At 40.5% G+C, this 17,995-nt stretch overlaps 1 protein-coding gene across 1 annotated transcript in view; it reads right to left on the reverse strand.

Moving 5' to 3' along the window:
• The window catches only part of DNAH11 (dynein axonemal heavy chain 11), a 372,079-nt gene that overhangs the window by 352,420 nt on the left and 1,664 nt on the right, over nucleotides 1–17,995 (reverse strand). Inside the window, exons 2-5 of the mRNA XM_025379290.1 lie at nucleotides 17,751–17,894; nucleotides 3,087–3,283; nucleotides 2,288–2,480; nucleotides 917–1,016 (exon numbers count right to left, since the gene is read on the reverse strand). Coding sequence (XP_025235075.1) covers nucleotides 917–1,016; nucleotides 2,288–2,480; nucleotides 3,087–3,283; nucleotides 17,751–17,894 — 634 coding nt within the window. The remainder of the gene's footprint in view (nucleotides 1–916; nucleotides 1,017–2,287; nucleotides 2,481–3,086; nucleotides 3,284–17,750; nucleotides 17,895–17,995) is intronic.

Raw genomic sequence — 17,995 nt, forward strand, 5'->3', positions numbered from 1 at the left:
TCAGTAAGCGGGGTTGGGACAGGAATTCAGATCTTACAGAGCCCCTGCTGTATATATTCCTCCTTATCTTATGCCCTCTTTTTAAACCGAATTCATGCAGAAAACCCTAAAGATGTATTAAAACATATTTGAAGTGAATTTTCAGTATTTCCTAACTTCCCAAATGTCACATGGGAAAAATAAACTTTTTACTGTTAGAGACAAAAAAAGTTACTTGTCCATATTGCCTCCAACTGTATTATTTAAAACCTCAGTATCATGTATATCCATAAGTAAATGCTTATCCATGTGCAAAGAAACATGAACAGAAATCAAGGAACTGAGCAGGATTGTCGTCTTTGGATGGGGCTGAAACTAGATAGTGGAAGGACAAGGATGGTGAGAAGACTGTCAACTGGATATCATTTTATGATTCCTGGTTTGTAATAAGATGCATGCATTGTCTATTCAAAATTCAACAAGCCCTCCACTCTGTACATTTCATCTTCACCAAAACTTCAATGATGGCTTTGAGTGTTTGCAAGCTAAATAACTGGTGGATATCAAACACACTCAGAGAACTGAACTGGTGAATAACTAGACTCATCATAGCCCAATCTGTTGGCTGGAAAACCTCTATCCGGAGTTTTTTTCCCTCTGCTAAATACTGAAGGCCTCACTCCTCCACAAACAGTCTAATTAAAATTTCAATCTGGAGCCACTTTGGCAGGTATCTACCACATACCAGATAAACTAAAAGTAGTTTAGTATGGGTGGAGAATAAAGTACAAAGGGTGAGATGAATTTATCATCAGAAGAGCCAAGAGCAATCACTCCCCGAACATGGCGGAAGGGTAAATGTCAAGGCCAAGCAGGCAAGGGCTGGATCGTGAGCAGATGGTGATATTGATGCCAGGCTGAGGAACAAGAGTCTTACCATTTTCCACAGCCAGAAAAATGTCCTTCAGAGTAGGAAAATAGCTGCTTTGTTTAGTTGTCAGGATCTTAACCATTTTGAGGACAATAGGTGCCTGAAGCTAAGTTAAAGGAAAAAAAAAAAAAAAAACACTTTAATAAATATAAACTCGATTACTAAATACATGCATTCTGTAATAAAATATTTAAATGCTATTTCACTCACAAGTGATTCAGTATTTAATACTCAAAGTGATATCTGGTTTCAAGTTGAAAATAATTTTTAAAATACATTGTTTTCTTAGCCTTGTATTTTATTTTGCATTTAAGTGTTTAAATTTGGATATATATTATTATATGTGATAGTTATAATTGAGTGTCAACTTGATTGGATTGAAGGATGCAAAGTATTGTTCCTGGGTGTGTCTGTGAGGGTGTTGCCAAAGGAGATTAACATTGAGTCAATGGACTGGGAGAGGCAGACCCACCCTCAATCTGGGTGGGCACCATCTAATCAGCTGCCAGAGCAGCGAGAATAGAGCAGGCAGGCAGAAGATGGAAAAGCAGAACTGCTGAGTCTTCTGGCCTTCATCTTTCTCCCATGCTGGATGCTTCCTGCCCTCAAAGATCAGAATCCAAGTTCTTCAGCTTTTGGACTCTTGGACTTACACCAGTGGTTTGCCAGGGGCTCTTGGGCCTTTGGCGACCGACTGAAGGCTGCACTGTGAGCTTCCCTATTTTTGAGGTTTTGGGACTCAGACTGATTCACCACTGGCTTCCTTGCTCCTCAACTTACAGGCGGCCTATGGTAGAAGTTTACTTTGTGATCCTTTTGAGTCAATTCTCCTTAATAAACTCCCTTTCCTATATACATATATGCTATAGTTGTATCCTTCTAGAGAACCTAATACATTATATATGTAAAATATTAATTTTGCCATATGAAATTTGTTTCAGAAAATCTCCAAAAGCCATGTGAATGGATGTCTTAACTTTTAGAACCTTAAGTAAGTAATTTGTATGGCAAGCACCCAGCAGAGGAACCGAAGTTAGTCCTTCCAAAGCTGTGTCTCTCTACCAAGCAAGACCTCACTCCTTCCCAAATCAATTAAGTTGACTAATTACATTTTCCAGTCTTCAACATTTCCCTGGGGAAGTACCGCTCTTCCAGGGTAGCACAATATTTCCAATCATCTCAAATGCTGTCAAAATATTCTCATAAAGGCAAAGTTACTTTAATGTCAAAAGTGCACACCATACATACAGAACCCTGGATTAAGAAAAGACGCAGACCAGTAAATTATACAGTGTGTTAAACCTTTAAAACTATTGGTCACTGCTGCTCAGGAGACTTTGCTAATGTAATTTACAATTTCTAGGGCTATCTACTTACTTGATCATAAATGCATGACAGATTTTCTCTCCTCATCATCCAGAAATCTAGCTCTGCTTGAGGAGACAAGTGAAGACCATTCAACAAAGGCTGCACTGAATCTCTTTCTATAATTTCTTGGATTTGATGTGACCATTCAATAATCACAGATTCAATTGCATGAAGTATTATCCTTTCATTTGACTGTGGTGGCCTACAAACATTAAAATAAAATAATTCAAAGATGAATCATTTTATCCAAAGACACAGATTTTAAAAGTTATTTTAGGCATCCATAAACTAGTTTCCTAAAAACAAATTCTTCAGAATCCATTATGTTTATGGTCTTAAGTTGTGGGGTTATGTTATTCTGTCATTGACATGTCTCTAACCTCAAAAAACACAAAGAATTATATCCTCAAAACCCATTTTACTAAAGGAATACTGCTATTGGCATGGCAATTACTATAGTTTGCTTTTTGTATAATTTGCTTTTTAAAAGCGTACTTTGAAAGGAAATAATACACATGGTGTTTCTGCACTTATTTTAAAAATATGATGTAGTTGTAATTCTCTATTTGCTAATGAATTTGCTAGGGGTGTGATATTAAATGGGTATGCTGACTTTCCATTTTATTTTATTCTTTGATTTTATTTGTAGAGACGAAATCTCACTATGTTGCCCAGACTAGTCTTGAACTCTTGATCTCAAGCAACCCTCCCATCTCGGCCTCCAAACTGCTTGGGATTACAGTCATGAGCCACCATGCTGGCCTGGCTCTCCATTTTAATATCCTGTATATACTGTACTGTTACGTACTTGTTCTCTGAATAATTCTGATCCAGATCAATCTTTCCTGCAACAGTGGGAATTGGTAGAAGAGTTCTTCTAGACATTTTGCCCTTAAAAATATACATCTTATTTTTCATGACTTCTATGTGATATTCCATATCTTGTGAAGTAAAACAGGACCAGGACTTATGGTTGTTCTTATTAGAAAGAACTGGCATTAAAATCTAGAGAAAGAGAAACATTGTTAAAAGCAGTTAAATTAATTTACAGAAAATGTGTTCCTTCAAAGATTTTCTTGTCATACAAAATTGGCAACAAAACCACCCAATTTCATAAATATCATCCAATAATATGAAATCTACAAAGAGAGGACAAAGTCAGTGACCCATTTAGACTTAATCAATTAGACATACATTCTGTCAAAGTGGAATTAGCACACTGTCTGTTCATTCACTTACCCATTTATCAAACATTTGTGGAGGTTCCCAATAACTCAAACACTACATGAAATAAGCAGCCATGTCAAGTAAGTAAACTGCCCTCATAATGCAAACTGAGCACACTGGCAGGCACATTAATGAAAACAATCTTTCTGAATCATATGGAAGCTAGAAGTAAATTAATCTTCTCAAGCCCTGGGTGGCATCCCAGAGGATTAAAGTTTGGATAGTCAGAAACATGTTTATTCAGCCTCATGGACCTTATTCAGAACTTCTTCCACCATGAAACGGGAAACATCAATGAAACTATGTGAAAACTCTCAAAAAGTATTTTTTCCATTTCCAGAGTCTGGAATATATTATGTAATCAATAAGAGAATGCTGCATTAATGAAGTTGGTCTCTTCTTGCTTTCCCTTGAAGTATCTATTCATTTTAAACTTTTTTTTCATTTTTCTTATATATAATCTATATGTAATCTGACCAATTTATAAACATTTTAGTATAAAATTTGAATTAGCCAAAATGCTCAGAAAATGTTTATTCTACCTTTTTAGAGTTTAGTTTGATGATACAATCTTCTAGTTAACTAAAAACAAGCTGAAAATTCACTTCCATTTTTGAATGGTGTTGAAACAAATGTCTCCAAATGTTATTATTATTATCTTTTCCTACTTAGCACCCATTACGTGTCAAGCTAGTAATACAGAAATTAGTACAAAATAGTCCCGGCCCTCAGTGAGCTCAGTAGGTGAGAACCTGGAACTGTGACACTCAAGATAAGACGTGCCATGATTATATAGAATGAGACCACCACTTCTCCTGTTGTCCTTCCCAGCTTTTCCCCATCTCCCCTTTTCCCTAGTTTATAAGACAGGAGAAGGGGGAGAAAGCAAAAAGTTGGAAAGAAACAGAAGTAAGATAAATAGCTAGACGACCTTGGGGCCACCACCTGGCCCTGGTCGTTAAAATAATAATAATATTAACCACTGACCAAAACTACTAGTGTTATCTGTAAATTCCAGAAATTGTATGAGAAAGCACTGTAAAACTTTTTGTTCTGTTAGCTGATGCATGTAGCCCCCCCGTCACGTTTTCCACACTTGCTTGATTTATCATGACCCTTTTACATGGATCCCTTAAAGTTGTAAGCCTTTAAAAAGGCCAAATATTTCTTCTTCAGGGAGCTCGGCTCTTAAGAGGCGAGTCTGCCGACGCTCCTGGACGAATAAAAGCCTCTTCCTTCTTTAATCCGGTGTCTGAGGAGTTTTGTCTGCGGCTTGTCCTGCTACAATTAGAGGTATGTCCATGATGCATATGAAAACATGGGAGAAATATGTGCCTCTGGGAGAGAATGGTTTTAAGAAAGATTTGCCAGAGAAGTCGTTACTTGGTTTGAATCTTTAAGATGAAAGAACGGGGCAAGGCAGTTGTTATGATGTGAATATATATGTCCTCTGAAAATTCATATATTGAAATCCTAACCCCCAAAACGATGGTATTAGGAGGTGGCGTATTTGGGAGGTGATTAATCATGAGGGCTGAGTCCTCATGAATGGGATTAGTGTCCCTATAAAATAGGCTCCTTCCACCATGTGAAGAAATAGCTAGAAGGGACCATCTATAAACCATGAAGCAGCCTTCAGACACCTGAATTTACTACTGCCTTGATTTTGAACTTCCAGCTCCAAAACTGTGAGAAATAAATGTCCAGTGTTTATACCCCACCAAGTCTGTGGTATTTTGTGATAGTAACCTGAACAAAGTAAGACAACAAGCATTCCAGAAATCAGAACACTGATAAAATAATGGAGACTCAGGGAGTATGGTGCTTGTAGGAAACCGCCAGTATGACCATCCTGGAAATAGAGCCAGCACCCCTGAGAGAAACGGCAATACTTGGGCTGTGAGGAAGGCAGGGGTAGTTTGTGAAGAACTTTGCAAACAGGCTGAAGAGTTTAGGTTTACGCAAACTAGCACAGGAACAGAAAAACCAAATACTGTATGTTCTCACTTTTCTTTTCTTTTTCTTTTTTTTTTTTTTTTTTTTGACAGAGTCTCACTTTGTCACTGAGGTTGAAGTGCAGTGGCAAGATCTCGGGTCACCCCAACCTCCATGTCTCCTGGGTTCAAGTGATTCTCCTGTCTCAGCCTCCTGAGTAGCTGGAATTACAAGCATGTGCCACCATGCCCAGCTAATTTTTGTATTTTAGTAGAGATGAGATTTTGCAATGCTGGTCAGGCTGGTTTCAAACTCCTGGCCTCAAGTTATCTGCCCACATTGGCCTCCCAAAGTGGTAGGACTACAGGTGTGAGCCACTGCACCCGGCCATCCATGTTCTCACTTATATTAATAACTAGGAGCTAAACATTGAGTACACATGGACACGAAGAAAAGAACAACAGACGCTGTGGCCTTCTTGAAGGTGGAGGGTGGGAGGAGGGTGAGGACTAAAGAACTACCTATCAGATACTATGCTGATTACCTGGGTAACAAACTCTCTGTATACCAAACTCCCATGACACACAATTTACCCAGGTAACAAACCAGTACATGTAGCCCTTGAATCTAAGATAAAAATTGGAAAGAAAAAAAGAGTTTAGATTTGTTGGACTTAACATGCATTACCTACTGGGAGACTGTTTTCTAGATTAAATCACTGACATCAATAGCTTTTTCTAAAAGTCAAGCTGAAAGAAAATTAAAGTTATTCAACATTTCTAATGTACTGGGTACTGTTTCAGACTTCACTATTCTGAGAAAACATTTTAACCGGTCCATTTTTGAGGCATAATAAATCTAAGTACTGGCAGCCAGCCTGCAGATGTGACAAATCGCACAGCTCATGCACCTAGAAAGTCACAAAAAGTGAACAGAATGTAGAGAATGGGTCAGTCCCTAAAAGGGAAGAAAGTTTCATTGTTGGGAAATCAAAACTTAAGCGGAGAAAGGGACCAGGGTATAACCTTATAAGGGGGATAATGAAACTTAGGCAACGTCCGTGAGAATTGTAACCCCATAGTACTCAACTAACGAGGAACTGGGGGAAGAACTTGCATGATAGGAGATAAATTACCTGCTATAACTGCCCCAGGTGTGCCTGCCTACCAGACACCCAATCTTGCAAGACCACCATTAAAAGTCTTGCTTCCACTGTTCTTCGTGTCTCCAAGTCCATTCTTTGGGTTCAGAAGGGTAAATGTGTTTCTCACAAACTTGGGGGCTCGTCTGGGAACTCTGTGCCTGTGTAGAGTAGGACTCCAGCCAAGAGTGGAAACACGTCCCACACAATTTAAGTGGCCCGCTCTGTCCAGGCATCCTGGATCCCTGCAGAGGCCATAAACAAACCCAAGACTGTTATTCAGGAGGCAGTGGAGGCAACACAGGGAGAAAAGCAGGCACCACGGCAACCAGGCAACGTCATGCGCGAGGCAAGGGAGGAAAATTGAACTATAAGTACTGCCTTGGTAGTTGGGCATTTTCAGAAATCAAGTGTGTGTGACTAAGATGTAACCTAGATATGAAGCAAGTGCGGAGTTCAAATCCCAATCCGTAGTTCTGTTCTTCCATGAGGGAAATGTCCACAGACAGGCAAAGCAATTGGGGTGTGCAAGAAACCTCCAGCAGTGGGGGGCTGAGTACACAGGGAAAAGCTTGGGCACAAAGACTGACCAAAAATGGGCTACAGAAATTGTAGGCCTAGGGCCAAAGGAAAGAGGGAGCCAAAGAGACTCCCTCTGACATTCCCCCGGATAGTCCTTTGGGAAGAATAAGGATTGAAGGGACAACCCTTGAATCAGGGACAAAGAAAAGCAAAAAATGATAAAGTATTGCTGCTTATCTGGCCTAAAGACTCCATTCGTAAGCCTTTGGTCTTTTGGCCTAAGTTTGGCTCAGATAAAAATGGAGTATGCCAAGTTTTAATTCTCTATGTGAATGATAAAACCCCATCCTCACAAGAGGAGATGGGTTACACTCTCTGCTGGATCAAGGAATTAGGCACCATGTTCCCCTTCAAAGAAGAAGAAAAAAAGCCTAGTAAAAAGCTCCTGCCCAGTGAAAAGCCCTGGGACCCCCTATCATCCATATGCCTCCATGTGTCTCACAAAATAGGGGACAGGAAAATCAAGGGGCAGCAGGAGGGTTAGGAATAAAGACTTGCAGACTATGGCGGAGTCAAACCAACTGCTCCTTTAAATCCTTATCCAAATTTGAGAAAAGAATTAGAACAGTGTAAGAGGGATATTGAGACTTCCCTATCCCTTCCACACAGCAGACATCTAGCATATTCCCTCTTAGGGAAGTTCCCATAGATAGGGAGAGATTGGCTTTGTAAATGCTCCTCTTACAAGTACTGAAGCTACAAATTTCAAGAAGGAAACGAAACCACTTCTAAAACATCCCCTGGGTTTAGCAAACCAGCTGAAATCAATTCCTAGAACCCAGCTTTTACACCTGGGCTGAAATGATGTCTAGCACAAGTATCCTTTATCACAGGAAAAGAAAGGGGAATGATTAGGAGAGGGGCCATAACCATCTGGGAGAGGTAACAACCACGTGGACAAGAAGTCTTACCAGCTGAACAAAAATTTCCAAATGTCAATCGCAAACGAGATAATAATGATCTCAGGGGCCAGGTGTGTGGCTCATGCCTGTAATCCCAGCACGTTGGGAGGCCGAGGTGGGTGGATCACCTGAGGTCAGGGCCTCGAGACCAGCCTAGCCAACATGGCAAAACCTCCTATCTACTAAAAAATACAAAAATTAGCCGGGCATGGTGGTATGCACCTGTAATCTCAGCTACCCAGGAGGCTGAGGCAGGAGAATCACTTAAACCTGGGAGGTGGAGGTTGCAGTGAGCCGAGATTGCACCACTGCACTCCAGCTTGGGCAACAGAGTGTGAGACTCCATTTCAAAAAAAAAAAAAAACCCAGAGAACAGACACAAATGCAGAACCTCAGGGAACTAATTGTAAAAAAGATAAAAAAGTCCACCACTAGGACACAAAAGGTCTCAAAGGCATTGGAGATTCAACAAAAACCAAAAGAGGAAACTTCCTCTGCATTCCTGCAGAAGGTCAGAGACTAGATAAGAAAATACTCCAGATTACATCCAGAGGACCCAGTAGGGCAAGGCCTTTTGAAAGTTTTAATATTCTTACTTTGTAAGAAAGAACTGGCCTAACATTAAAAAAAAAAATTACAAAGGATTAATGGATGGAATGAGAAACCATTTGAGAAATTACTAAGGGAGGCTCAGAAGGTCTTTGTAAGGAGAGAGGAAGAGAAGCATTAAAAAAAAGTGAAACTCATGGTTCCACTGTGGAAGACGTAGTCAAAAAAAAGGTTAGATCAAGATCCCCCTCGAAAGATACAAGGGGAATGACAGATTTCGACACAAAGAAAGAAGGGAAATACATGGAAAAGCTCCTAAGACTATGAGTGGATGTTACAAGTATGTAAAGCCAGGGCATTTTAAAAGAGAATGTCCTAAATGGAAAAAAGAAATGGGGATCCACCTCGTGACTGCTAATGAAGACTGGGTGAGAGTTTCTTCTGAGTAGGTCCCACCAGGAACCCTGAATAAATTTGAAGGTGGGACCCGAGAGAGAAGAAGTGACTTTTTTGGTTGATACTGGTGTGGATCGCTCCTCCCTAATTCACCAACCAAGGGGTACAGAACTCTCTAAGGAAAAACTGATAGGATCGGGTAAAGGGGAGGGATTTCAGGTTCCGATATTCAAGAAAATGTTAATTAGATTCGGACCAAAACAAATTGGTCACTCTTATATGTTCCTAAAGCAGAAACTAACAGCCTGGGTCGAAACCTGATTGTGAGATTGGGTTTAGGATTACGAATAAAGGAAGGACAAATAAAAGTAATAATGGGCCTCCCAAAAGAGGAGGAGGAAAGAAAATTAATAACCTTGCGTGGGTTAGAAAAGGGAATGGGGAGGGTTAAAAACCACACCCTTACAAATTAAACTAAAACGACCAAGAGAAGTAGTTTGCAAAAAAAAAGAAAAAATCCCATTTATACTGAAGGGAGAAAATATCTCCAACCAACCGGTAATAAAGGGATTAATGAAAGATGGACTATTAAAATCCTGCATGTCACCCATACAATACTCCAATTGTCTCAGTCTAAAAACCTAATGGGTCGTTGAGATTGGTACAAGTTCTAAAGGCTATGTATCAGACTGTCCAGACCCACCACCCTTTGGTGCCTACCCCCTGCACCCTCCTCAGTCAGATATCCTATGAACACAAGTGGTTCAGTGCGGTGGATCTAAAAGATGTATTCTGGGCATGTCCTCAGACTTTAGGAGTAGAGAGACCTCTTTGCCTTTAAATAGGAAAATCCTATAACTGGGAGAAAATAATGGTACCGCTGGACTGTGCTGTCACAAGGTTTTTTTTTTTTTTTTTTTTTTGAGATGGAGTCTCACTCTGTCACCCAGGTTGGAGTGCAGTGGTGCGATCTCGGCTCACTGCGAGCTCCGACTCCCAGGTTCATGCCATTCTCCTGCCTCAGCCTCCTGAGTAGCTGGGACTACAGGTGCCCGCCACCATCCCCGGCTAATTTTTTGTATTTTTTTTTAGTAGAGATGGGGTTTCACCGTGTTAGCCAGGATAGTCTCGATCTCCTGACCTCGTTATCCACCCGCCTCAGTCTCCCAAAGTGCTGGGATTACAGGCATGAGCCACCGTGCCTGGCCTGCTGCCACAAGGATTCATGGAAGCCCCAAACGTATTTGGTCAAATCTTAGAAAAGGTCCTGGAGAAATTCCAACCTTCCAGGGGAACCCAGTTGTCACAATACACAGAAAATCTTTTAATTTCTGGGGAGAAGAGGGCCAAGGTATCAGAAACCACCATAAGCCTACTTAATTTCCTAGACGAATGGGGATTGCGAGTCTCTAAGAACAAATTGCAGTTTGTAGAAAAAGAAGTTAAATATTTAGGACACCTAATTAGTAAAGGGAAGTGAAGACTAAATCTGGAAAGAATATCGGCAATAGTGGGTCTGCCTTTGCCTAAGACAAAGAGAGAACTCCAAAAATTTTTACGTTTAACTGGCTACTGTAGGTAATAAATTAACTGATATGCTCAAAAAAAGACTCTATCTCAAGTTACTAGAAGAGAAACCCGATCCCTTGCTATGGTCCCAAAGGAAATTCAGGCAGTAAAAAAGCTAAAGCAGGCCTTCATTACTGCCCTGGTCCTGGCCCTCCCATCTTTAGAGAAACCATTCCATCTGTTTGTAACAATGGACCAGGGCGTGGCCCCTGGGGTGCTCACTCAAACCTGGAGAGAGAAGAGGGAACCTGTTGCTTTTGTCTCTAAGCTTCTTGATCTTGTCTCTCGGGGGCAGCCCGAATGTGTGCAAGCAGTGCTGCCACAGCCCTGCTGCTAGGAGAGTGGAAAGTTAACATTTGGTGGGGCCCTAATAGTAAGCAACCCACACCAAGTCAGGAATATATTAAATCAAAAGCCGAGAGACAGTTTGAACACATTCTCAGACTCTAAAATATGAAGCCATAGCAGTTTAAAAAAAAAATGATTTGCTCATAACAAATATTTGCCTAAATCCGACTAGTTTCCTATGGAAAGGAGAGGAGAAAAAGAGAGACATCAGACCAGAACTGCTTAGATATCATAGAATACCAAACAAAAGTTAGACCAAACCTTAGGGAAGCTCCACTACAGGATGGGATAAGGCTGTTTGTGGATAGGTCATCCTGAGTGATAGATGGCAAGAGACATAATCGCCATGCTGTCATTGATGGGAATAAACACTCCTTGTGTGAGAAAGGTAGATTACCTAATGGGTGGTCAGCCCAAACCTGTGAATTATATGGTCTTAACCAGGCCCTAAAGCTCCTTAAAGCCCAAGAAGGCACTATATGTACTGATTCTAAATATGCCTGTGGGGTGGTACACACTTTTGGAAAAATCTGGACAAAGTAGGGCCTAATAAATAGCAGCGGAAAAGAATTGGTACATGGGGAATTGGTCAAACAGGTTTTAGAAAGCCTCCTGCTTCCAGCAGAGGTAACCATAGTACATGTAAATGGTCATCAGAAAGGGAACACCATAGAAGCTACAGGAAACAAGCTTGCACATGGCACTGCTGAGCAAGCCTCCCTGGAGGAAGAAATTAGAAGACTATTTAGCCTGATCCCAGACATCCCTAAGGTAGTATTAAGGCCCCAGTTTACCAGAGAGAAGAAGGAAGAATTAGACAGGATAGGGGTCAAACTGAAGACATCAAATGGGTACTTCTTGATGGGAGAGAAATAAGTAAACTCCATGAGAAAACTAGTATCTTTATTACACAAAGGGAGTCTTTGGGGAGCCCAGGCTCTGTGTGATGCAACACTTAGGAATTATGGGTGTATAGGGATTTATATTCTCGCTAAGTATGTGGAAGTAGTGTAACTCGTCAAAAGACAAACAAAAAGGTGATTAGAAAATAGGCCATGGGAGAAAGACCTCCCAGACTAAGATTATTTGAAAGCATTCAAGTCCAAAGTAGAAAGACTAAAGAATTTACTGGTAATCATAAATCACCTTTCTGGCTGAGTGGAAGCCTTCCCCTTCCACAGTCACCACTGGGAATGAGGTCAAAATAATATTAAAACAGGTTGTACCTAGATTTGGCCTCATGGAAAATATTAATTCTGATAATGGGAGCCACTTTACCTCAAGGGTGTTAAGGGGACTTATGGAAAGTTTTTGAATTAAATGGGACTATCACACCCCTTGGCATCTCCCTTCCTCTGGAAAGGTAGAAAGAATGAATCAAACTCTCACAAAGCATATCGCTAAACTAATCTTAAAAACTAAAATGCCTTGGACCAAATGTCTCCCAATAGCACTCCTTAGGATTAGAACAGCCCCAAGAAAAGACGTGGGATTGTCCCTCTACAAGTTATTATACGAGATCCTATATTTGGGCACAGCTAGAGATCTCCCTACTATGGAAACCAAGGATCAATTCTTAAGAAATTATATACTGGCCATATACTCCACCCTGGTATCCCTTAGGTTAAAAGGACTTCTGACTCAAACTTCATCTCTTGAGTTCATGGCTCACCACTTCCAGCCTGGCAACTTGTTGCTGATCAAGACTTGGAAAGAAGACAAGCTCCACCTAAACTCGAAAGGTCCCTGTTAAGTGCTCCTGACCACTGAGCTGGCTGTGCAAACAGCTAAACTGGGGTGAACTCACTATACTCAAGTCGAGAGATTGGTTAAAAAAAAAAAAAAAGGAAGGGAGAAAAAAAAAAGATCAGTGGAAAGTGCACAGGTCACGTAAGGAACCCTTAAAGTTAACTCTGAGAGAAACCTAAAAAGAAAACATGGGCTGGCCCCATTTTGGAAGTTAATATGGCTGGGATGGGCTACTATACAAAGAGCAGGTCAAAACCCTCCCTACCCAATCAGGTTGCTAATTAACGTAACCAAGACAGTAGCACCCCAGACTGTAAGATTTAATGCCTGCCAGGTTTTACCTTGTGGGAATGTGGAAAATCAGAAACAGCTCTCTCAGGTGGATAAATATCTTTGCCCTGAAACAAATACAGGTTACAGCAGAGTATCATCCTGCCCCAGCTGGGATAATATATGGTGGACTACCCAATTTCAGGGTTGGATAGTAAACATGGGGTGGGTAACTCCAACCTGGAGACCCTTAAAGAATAAATTACATCTGTCCAAGGGCTCCTCATCAAATAACTGCCAGAATTTAAAATGCAATCCTATAACTCATCACCGTTGATAGTCCAGCTGTTCTAAACCAAGAACCAAAAGTAACATCTCGGTTATATGGGTTGGGGCAAATATCACAGGGAAAAACCCCTACAGCAAACTAACACAAAACTCAACCTGCCATTTGCCTAGGACTACTCCAACATCAAACCCTAATAAACACTTTAGTTCACCAAATAATGACCCTAAAAGGGTAAAAATAAGGTAAAAGATTTAAGGCAAATCTTAGAAATCGAGACAGGGTACAGAAATATGAATGCCTGGGTCAAATTTTCAGTACAAGCCCTCAACAAGAGTAGCTGTTATGCGTGTGCAGTAGAACAACTTCAGGCACAGGTGGTTCTGTTTCCTCTAGGATGGAATACCAATCTTAAAGAAATGCACCATGTGTTGGCTCTATACCAGGACAAGGATGCATGGGAAAATGAGACTTATAAAAGTCTGTCATTGGCCAGGCACGGTGGCTCACGCCTGTATTACGAGCACTTTGGGAGGCCAAGGTGAGTGGATCACCTGAGGTCAAGACCAGCCTGGCCAACATGGTAAAACCCCGTCTCTACTAAAAATACAAAGAATTAGCCAGGCACAGTGGCGAGTGCCTGTAATCCCAGCTACTCAGGAGACTGAGGCAGGAGAATCGCTTGAACCGATTGCAGTGAGCCGAGATTGTTCCACTGCACTCCAGCCTGGGCAACAAGAGCAAAACTCTGTTTCAAAAAGAAAAAAAGTCTGCCATTGCTCTTTCCCGCATTGCGGAGGTCAGATCCCAGAGCAATTCCCTCGTTCTCCATAGGCAATATGAACCACTCCTCTTGCCTCTCTAGGCAGGGGGCAAAGTTCAATAAGCCCATGGGAGAACTCTCAATTGCACCCACTTCCTAAATATCACAAGTGAGTCAAGCAATGGCAATTACCCAGGTATCCATATGTCCCAGGCCAATGTCTGGTGGTATTGTGGGAAAAGGAACCTCTGTAAACTCTTACCCTCCAGTTGGATCAGGACCTGTACTTTAGTCCAATTGCCTTCACTCTGGCATTTCCCAAGATACCCCAAAATACACATGGCCACTAAAACTGGAGATATTTGACAAATTCTTTTAATCCCAATATATATGTTAACTCAGTAGGAGTCCTTAGGGGGGTGCCTAATACATTTAAGGCCCAAAACCAAAGGGATCTGAGTTTAAGTTAGCACTCTTTCGGTGGTCAACTATTAATAAAAATATGGATTAAATTAACTATATCTATTATATTCAACAAAAATTCATCAATTATACTCAGGACGCCCTCAAAGGGGTAGCTAGCCAGTTAAATGCCACCAGCCAAATAGCCTGAGAAAACAGTCTTGCACTCGACATGATACCAGCAGAAAAAGGGGGTATATGTGTTATGCTGGGTGGGAAGTGTTGTATTTTCATTCCCAAGAATACCGTCCCAGATGGCACCATCACAAAAGCTTTACAAGAACAACCCTAGCCAACAAACTAGCAAAAAATGCTGAAATTAATAACCCATTAATGGGTTGGGTAGAAGGTTGTTTTAAAATATGAAAAGGTATAATAGGTTCAATTCCTACATCTCTCATAAATGGGGCAGGAGTCTTAACAGCAGTAGGATGTTGTATTCCCCCTGTGTAAGGGGACTAGCACAAAAATTAAAAGAGCTATTAATAAACAAATGTGCATAACTTACTAGCAAAATAACCTGTACTATTAGAAACCAAATTAAACTCGCTCTCCTAAAAAAAAAAAAAAAAAAAAAAGTAAACAACTTCTAGAGTGATTCAAGAACCAAAAGGGTTTGGACAAAAATAAAGCCAAAGAAAGTAAATAGAAAAGAGGAGGGAATTTGTGAGAAAACATTTTAAATGGTCCATTTTCAAGCCATGATAAATCTAAGTACTGGCAGCCAGCCTGCGGATATGACAAACCTATGACTCATGCACCTAGAAAGTCATGATAAGCGAACAGAATGTAGAAGAGGAGTCAGTCCATAAAAGGGAAGAAAGTTTCATTACTGGGAAATCAAAATATAAGCGAGGAAGGGGGCCAGCGTATAAACTTACAAGGGGCATAATGAAACTTACGCAATGTCCAGGAAGATTGTAACCCCATAGTAATCAACCAGTGAGGAACTGGGAGAGGGACTTATGTGCTAGGAGATAAATTACTTGCTGTAACTGCCCCGGGTGTGCCTGCCTACCAAACACCCCATCTTGCAAGACCGCCATTAAAAGTCTTGCTTCTGCTGTTCTGTGTGTCTCTGAGTCCATCCTTTGGGTTTGGAAGGATAAATGTGTTTCTCACATTATTCTATGACAAAGCCAACTTCTTTTAAAACTTAATGTTTGTATCATGAGCTGTAGATAAAACACTAGGAAACTCTGAGCCACATGCTCTGGAAAGCAATTAGTAACTCAAACAGGTAAAGTATCTCTAGAAATATCATTTAAAGCAAATAGACCTGGGATGTACTTATTAATTACAATAAATTTTATCAAATATATACAAAGTCAGTCAATTAATTTGAGGTTTTGTCTTATTTTAGGTATAAGTTTGTGTAGTTTTTGCATTTGTAAGAAAAATAAACTTTCTCTATGAACCAAAGTAAGGTTCACCAAGCACATATACACCTGTAGATAAAGGAGCAAATGTGCCTTTGCTGTGGATCTCTTTACTTACCTTCTGTTTCTTTTTTTAAACTGTGGGGTTTCCCTTTATGACCGTTCTTACACCATTCAATACAATTACTGAGGAAACACTTTCAAAATACAGGAGCCTGGGCCCCTCTAGATTTTTTAAATTGGAATTTCCAAGGATGGGGCCCAGATATTGACTGAGAAGAACCAAATGATCTTCCCTTTAGGCTTTGGTAAGCATTCACAATTATTGTTTCTTTTGAAATGTGGGCCAGCGTGATACATAAAGAAATAACCATATGACATTTTAAATACTTTTGCTAAGTATAATTATATAATACAATCTGGTGACAAATAACAACATATGGAAACAAATCATAATGTTGAGGGGCAGGCATACCTTTTTCAGAATGTTATGCAGATCCTGGTACTGAGATAAAGAGTAGAGAAATTTGGAAAAGGCTTGTATCTTCTGTTGCCAGACACAGCAGAGCAAGAATCTCATAATGTAACCCTGCCCCTCCAAGTTCCAGTTGATAGTGGTCTAGATTCACATAATGAACTGAAGTCATCAGATTCATTCAGTTCAATTAAAATCTGAGCACTTGTTGCATACCAAAAATTGTTCCTGGCTGGCACTGAAGTTAAAAGACTGTCTTCCTAGCACCTCCCTGAAATCAGTTAAAGTCAATTAAATTCAACAGGAGCAAAGGGAAACCCAGGCAGGGTACAGAAGTTAGGGGTGAGAGACTTTGGTTAGTCCAGCAGGAAAACACCTCCCTTGAAAAAGACAGAAGACACTCAAAAAGTAGAAGAGGTGTGATCATGAGAGACTGCTAAATAACTAGTAATAAATATGTCAGCAATTTTTCCTACCTTAAATATCGGCCTTGGCAGGACTACACTGATTAAAGAGGTCTGATTTAGAAATTGGCCTGGTAGACAGATATCTAACCAGGCAGTTCCCAAAGCTCACTGTACATTAGAATCACCTGGGGATGGTAAACAACTGCTGCCACCTGGCTCCCATTCAGGACGTTCTAAATTAATTGGTGAGGGGTGACCGAGGCATGATGTTAAAAGCTCCCCCAGGTGATTCTAATGTTCAGCAAAGTTTGAGAGCCGAGGTTCTAGTTCCATGGAACCTGGTTATTCGGTAGTTGCTCTTCCAAGCTAGTCCACGAACAAACAGCATCAGTATCAGGTTAGAAATGCAGAACCTCGGGCTCCACTCTAGACTGAATGAACCAGCCTCTTTCACAAAATCCCCAGGCAGTTCTTACGCACATTCAAGTGTCAGTAACATTGGTTGAAGAGTATTTCTCTAATTTAAGAAGAGAAAAAGAAATTTTAAGAACCATTTCTAACACTATCATCACCTTTTCCCATTATCTGCCATGAGTGAAACTTAAGTCTTTAACTGTTAGTTTCTAACAAGTATAAAAAAGAACTGATAATACTTGTTTTCAAAGTATAAATTTGTCTCTACTCTGAATGTGAAGTTTAAAACCTACTGCTAAGGTGCAAGAGCCTATTCAAGTTGCTTTTTATTTGCTTCTATTATCTTGGAAGAAAGAAAGGGAGAGAATGATCCCTGCAACTGCTGCCTATTGAATATTAGCATCTGTAAGCATGAGCTCCTTTCAGGAACAGTGTAGATGTTATGACTCCATTCACCTGGCTAGAGACTCCTGGCTTCTACAAGCTTTCCCCGCCCCCACAATCCCCTTCTCTTCCCCTCCCCATCCTAGCTCTTCTTTTAAGAGTTGTCCTGAATAATTCCAAATGTCACGGAGATAAGTGAAAGCTTTAAATATTAAAGACAGACCAGTACAGTACCTCATCGAGGAAAGCAGATACATGTCCAAGAGACAATGCAGGTAACCCTCCAAATAAAACCACTTGAGAAAAGTCATTCACTCCAATGCTTTCAGTAATCTTCTTGGAAATAAAAACAAGTTTATGGTTTGCATCTCTTGGAATCTAAAACAAGAGCAGGATAATTAGTTCTAGTTCACCACGTTGTGTTCTTGTTAACGAGCAGGATTTACTATATCCAACTTGTAGCTGTATTGCTAGCAGAA

The sequence above is a fragment of the Theropithecus gelada genome, chromosome 3 (assembly GCF_003255815.1).
Source record: "Theropithecus gelada isolate Dixy chromosome 3, Tgel_1.0, whole genome shotgun sequence".
NCBI classification, from domain to species: Eukaryota; Metazoa; Chordata; class Mammalia; order Primates; family Cercopithecidae; genus Theropithecus; species Theropithecus gelada.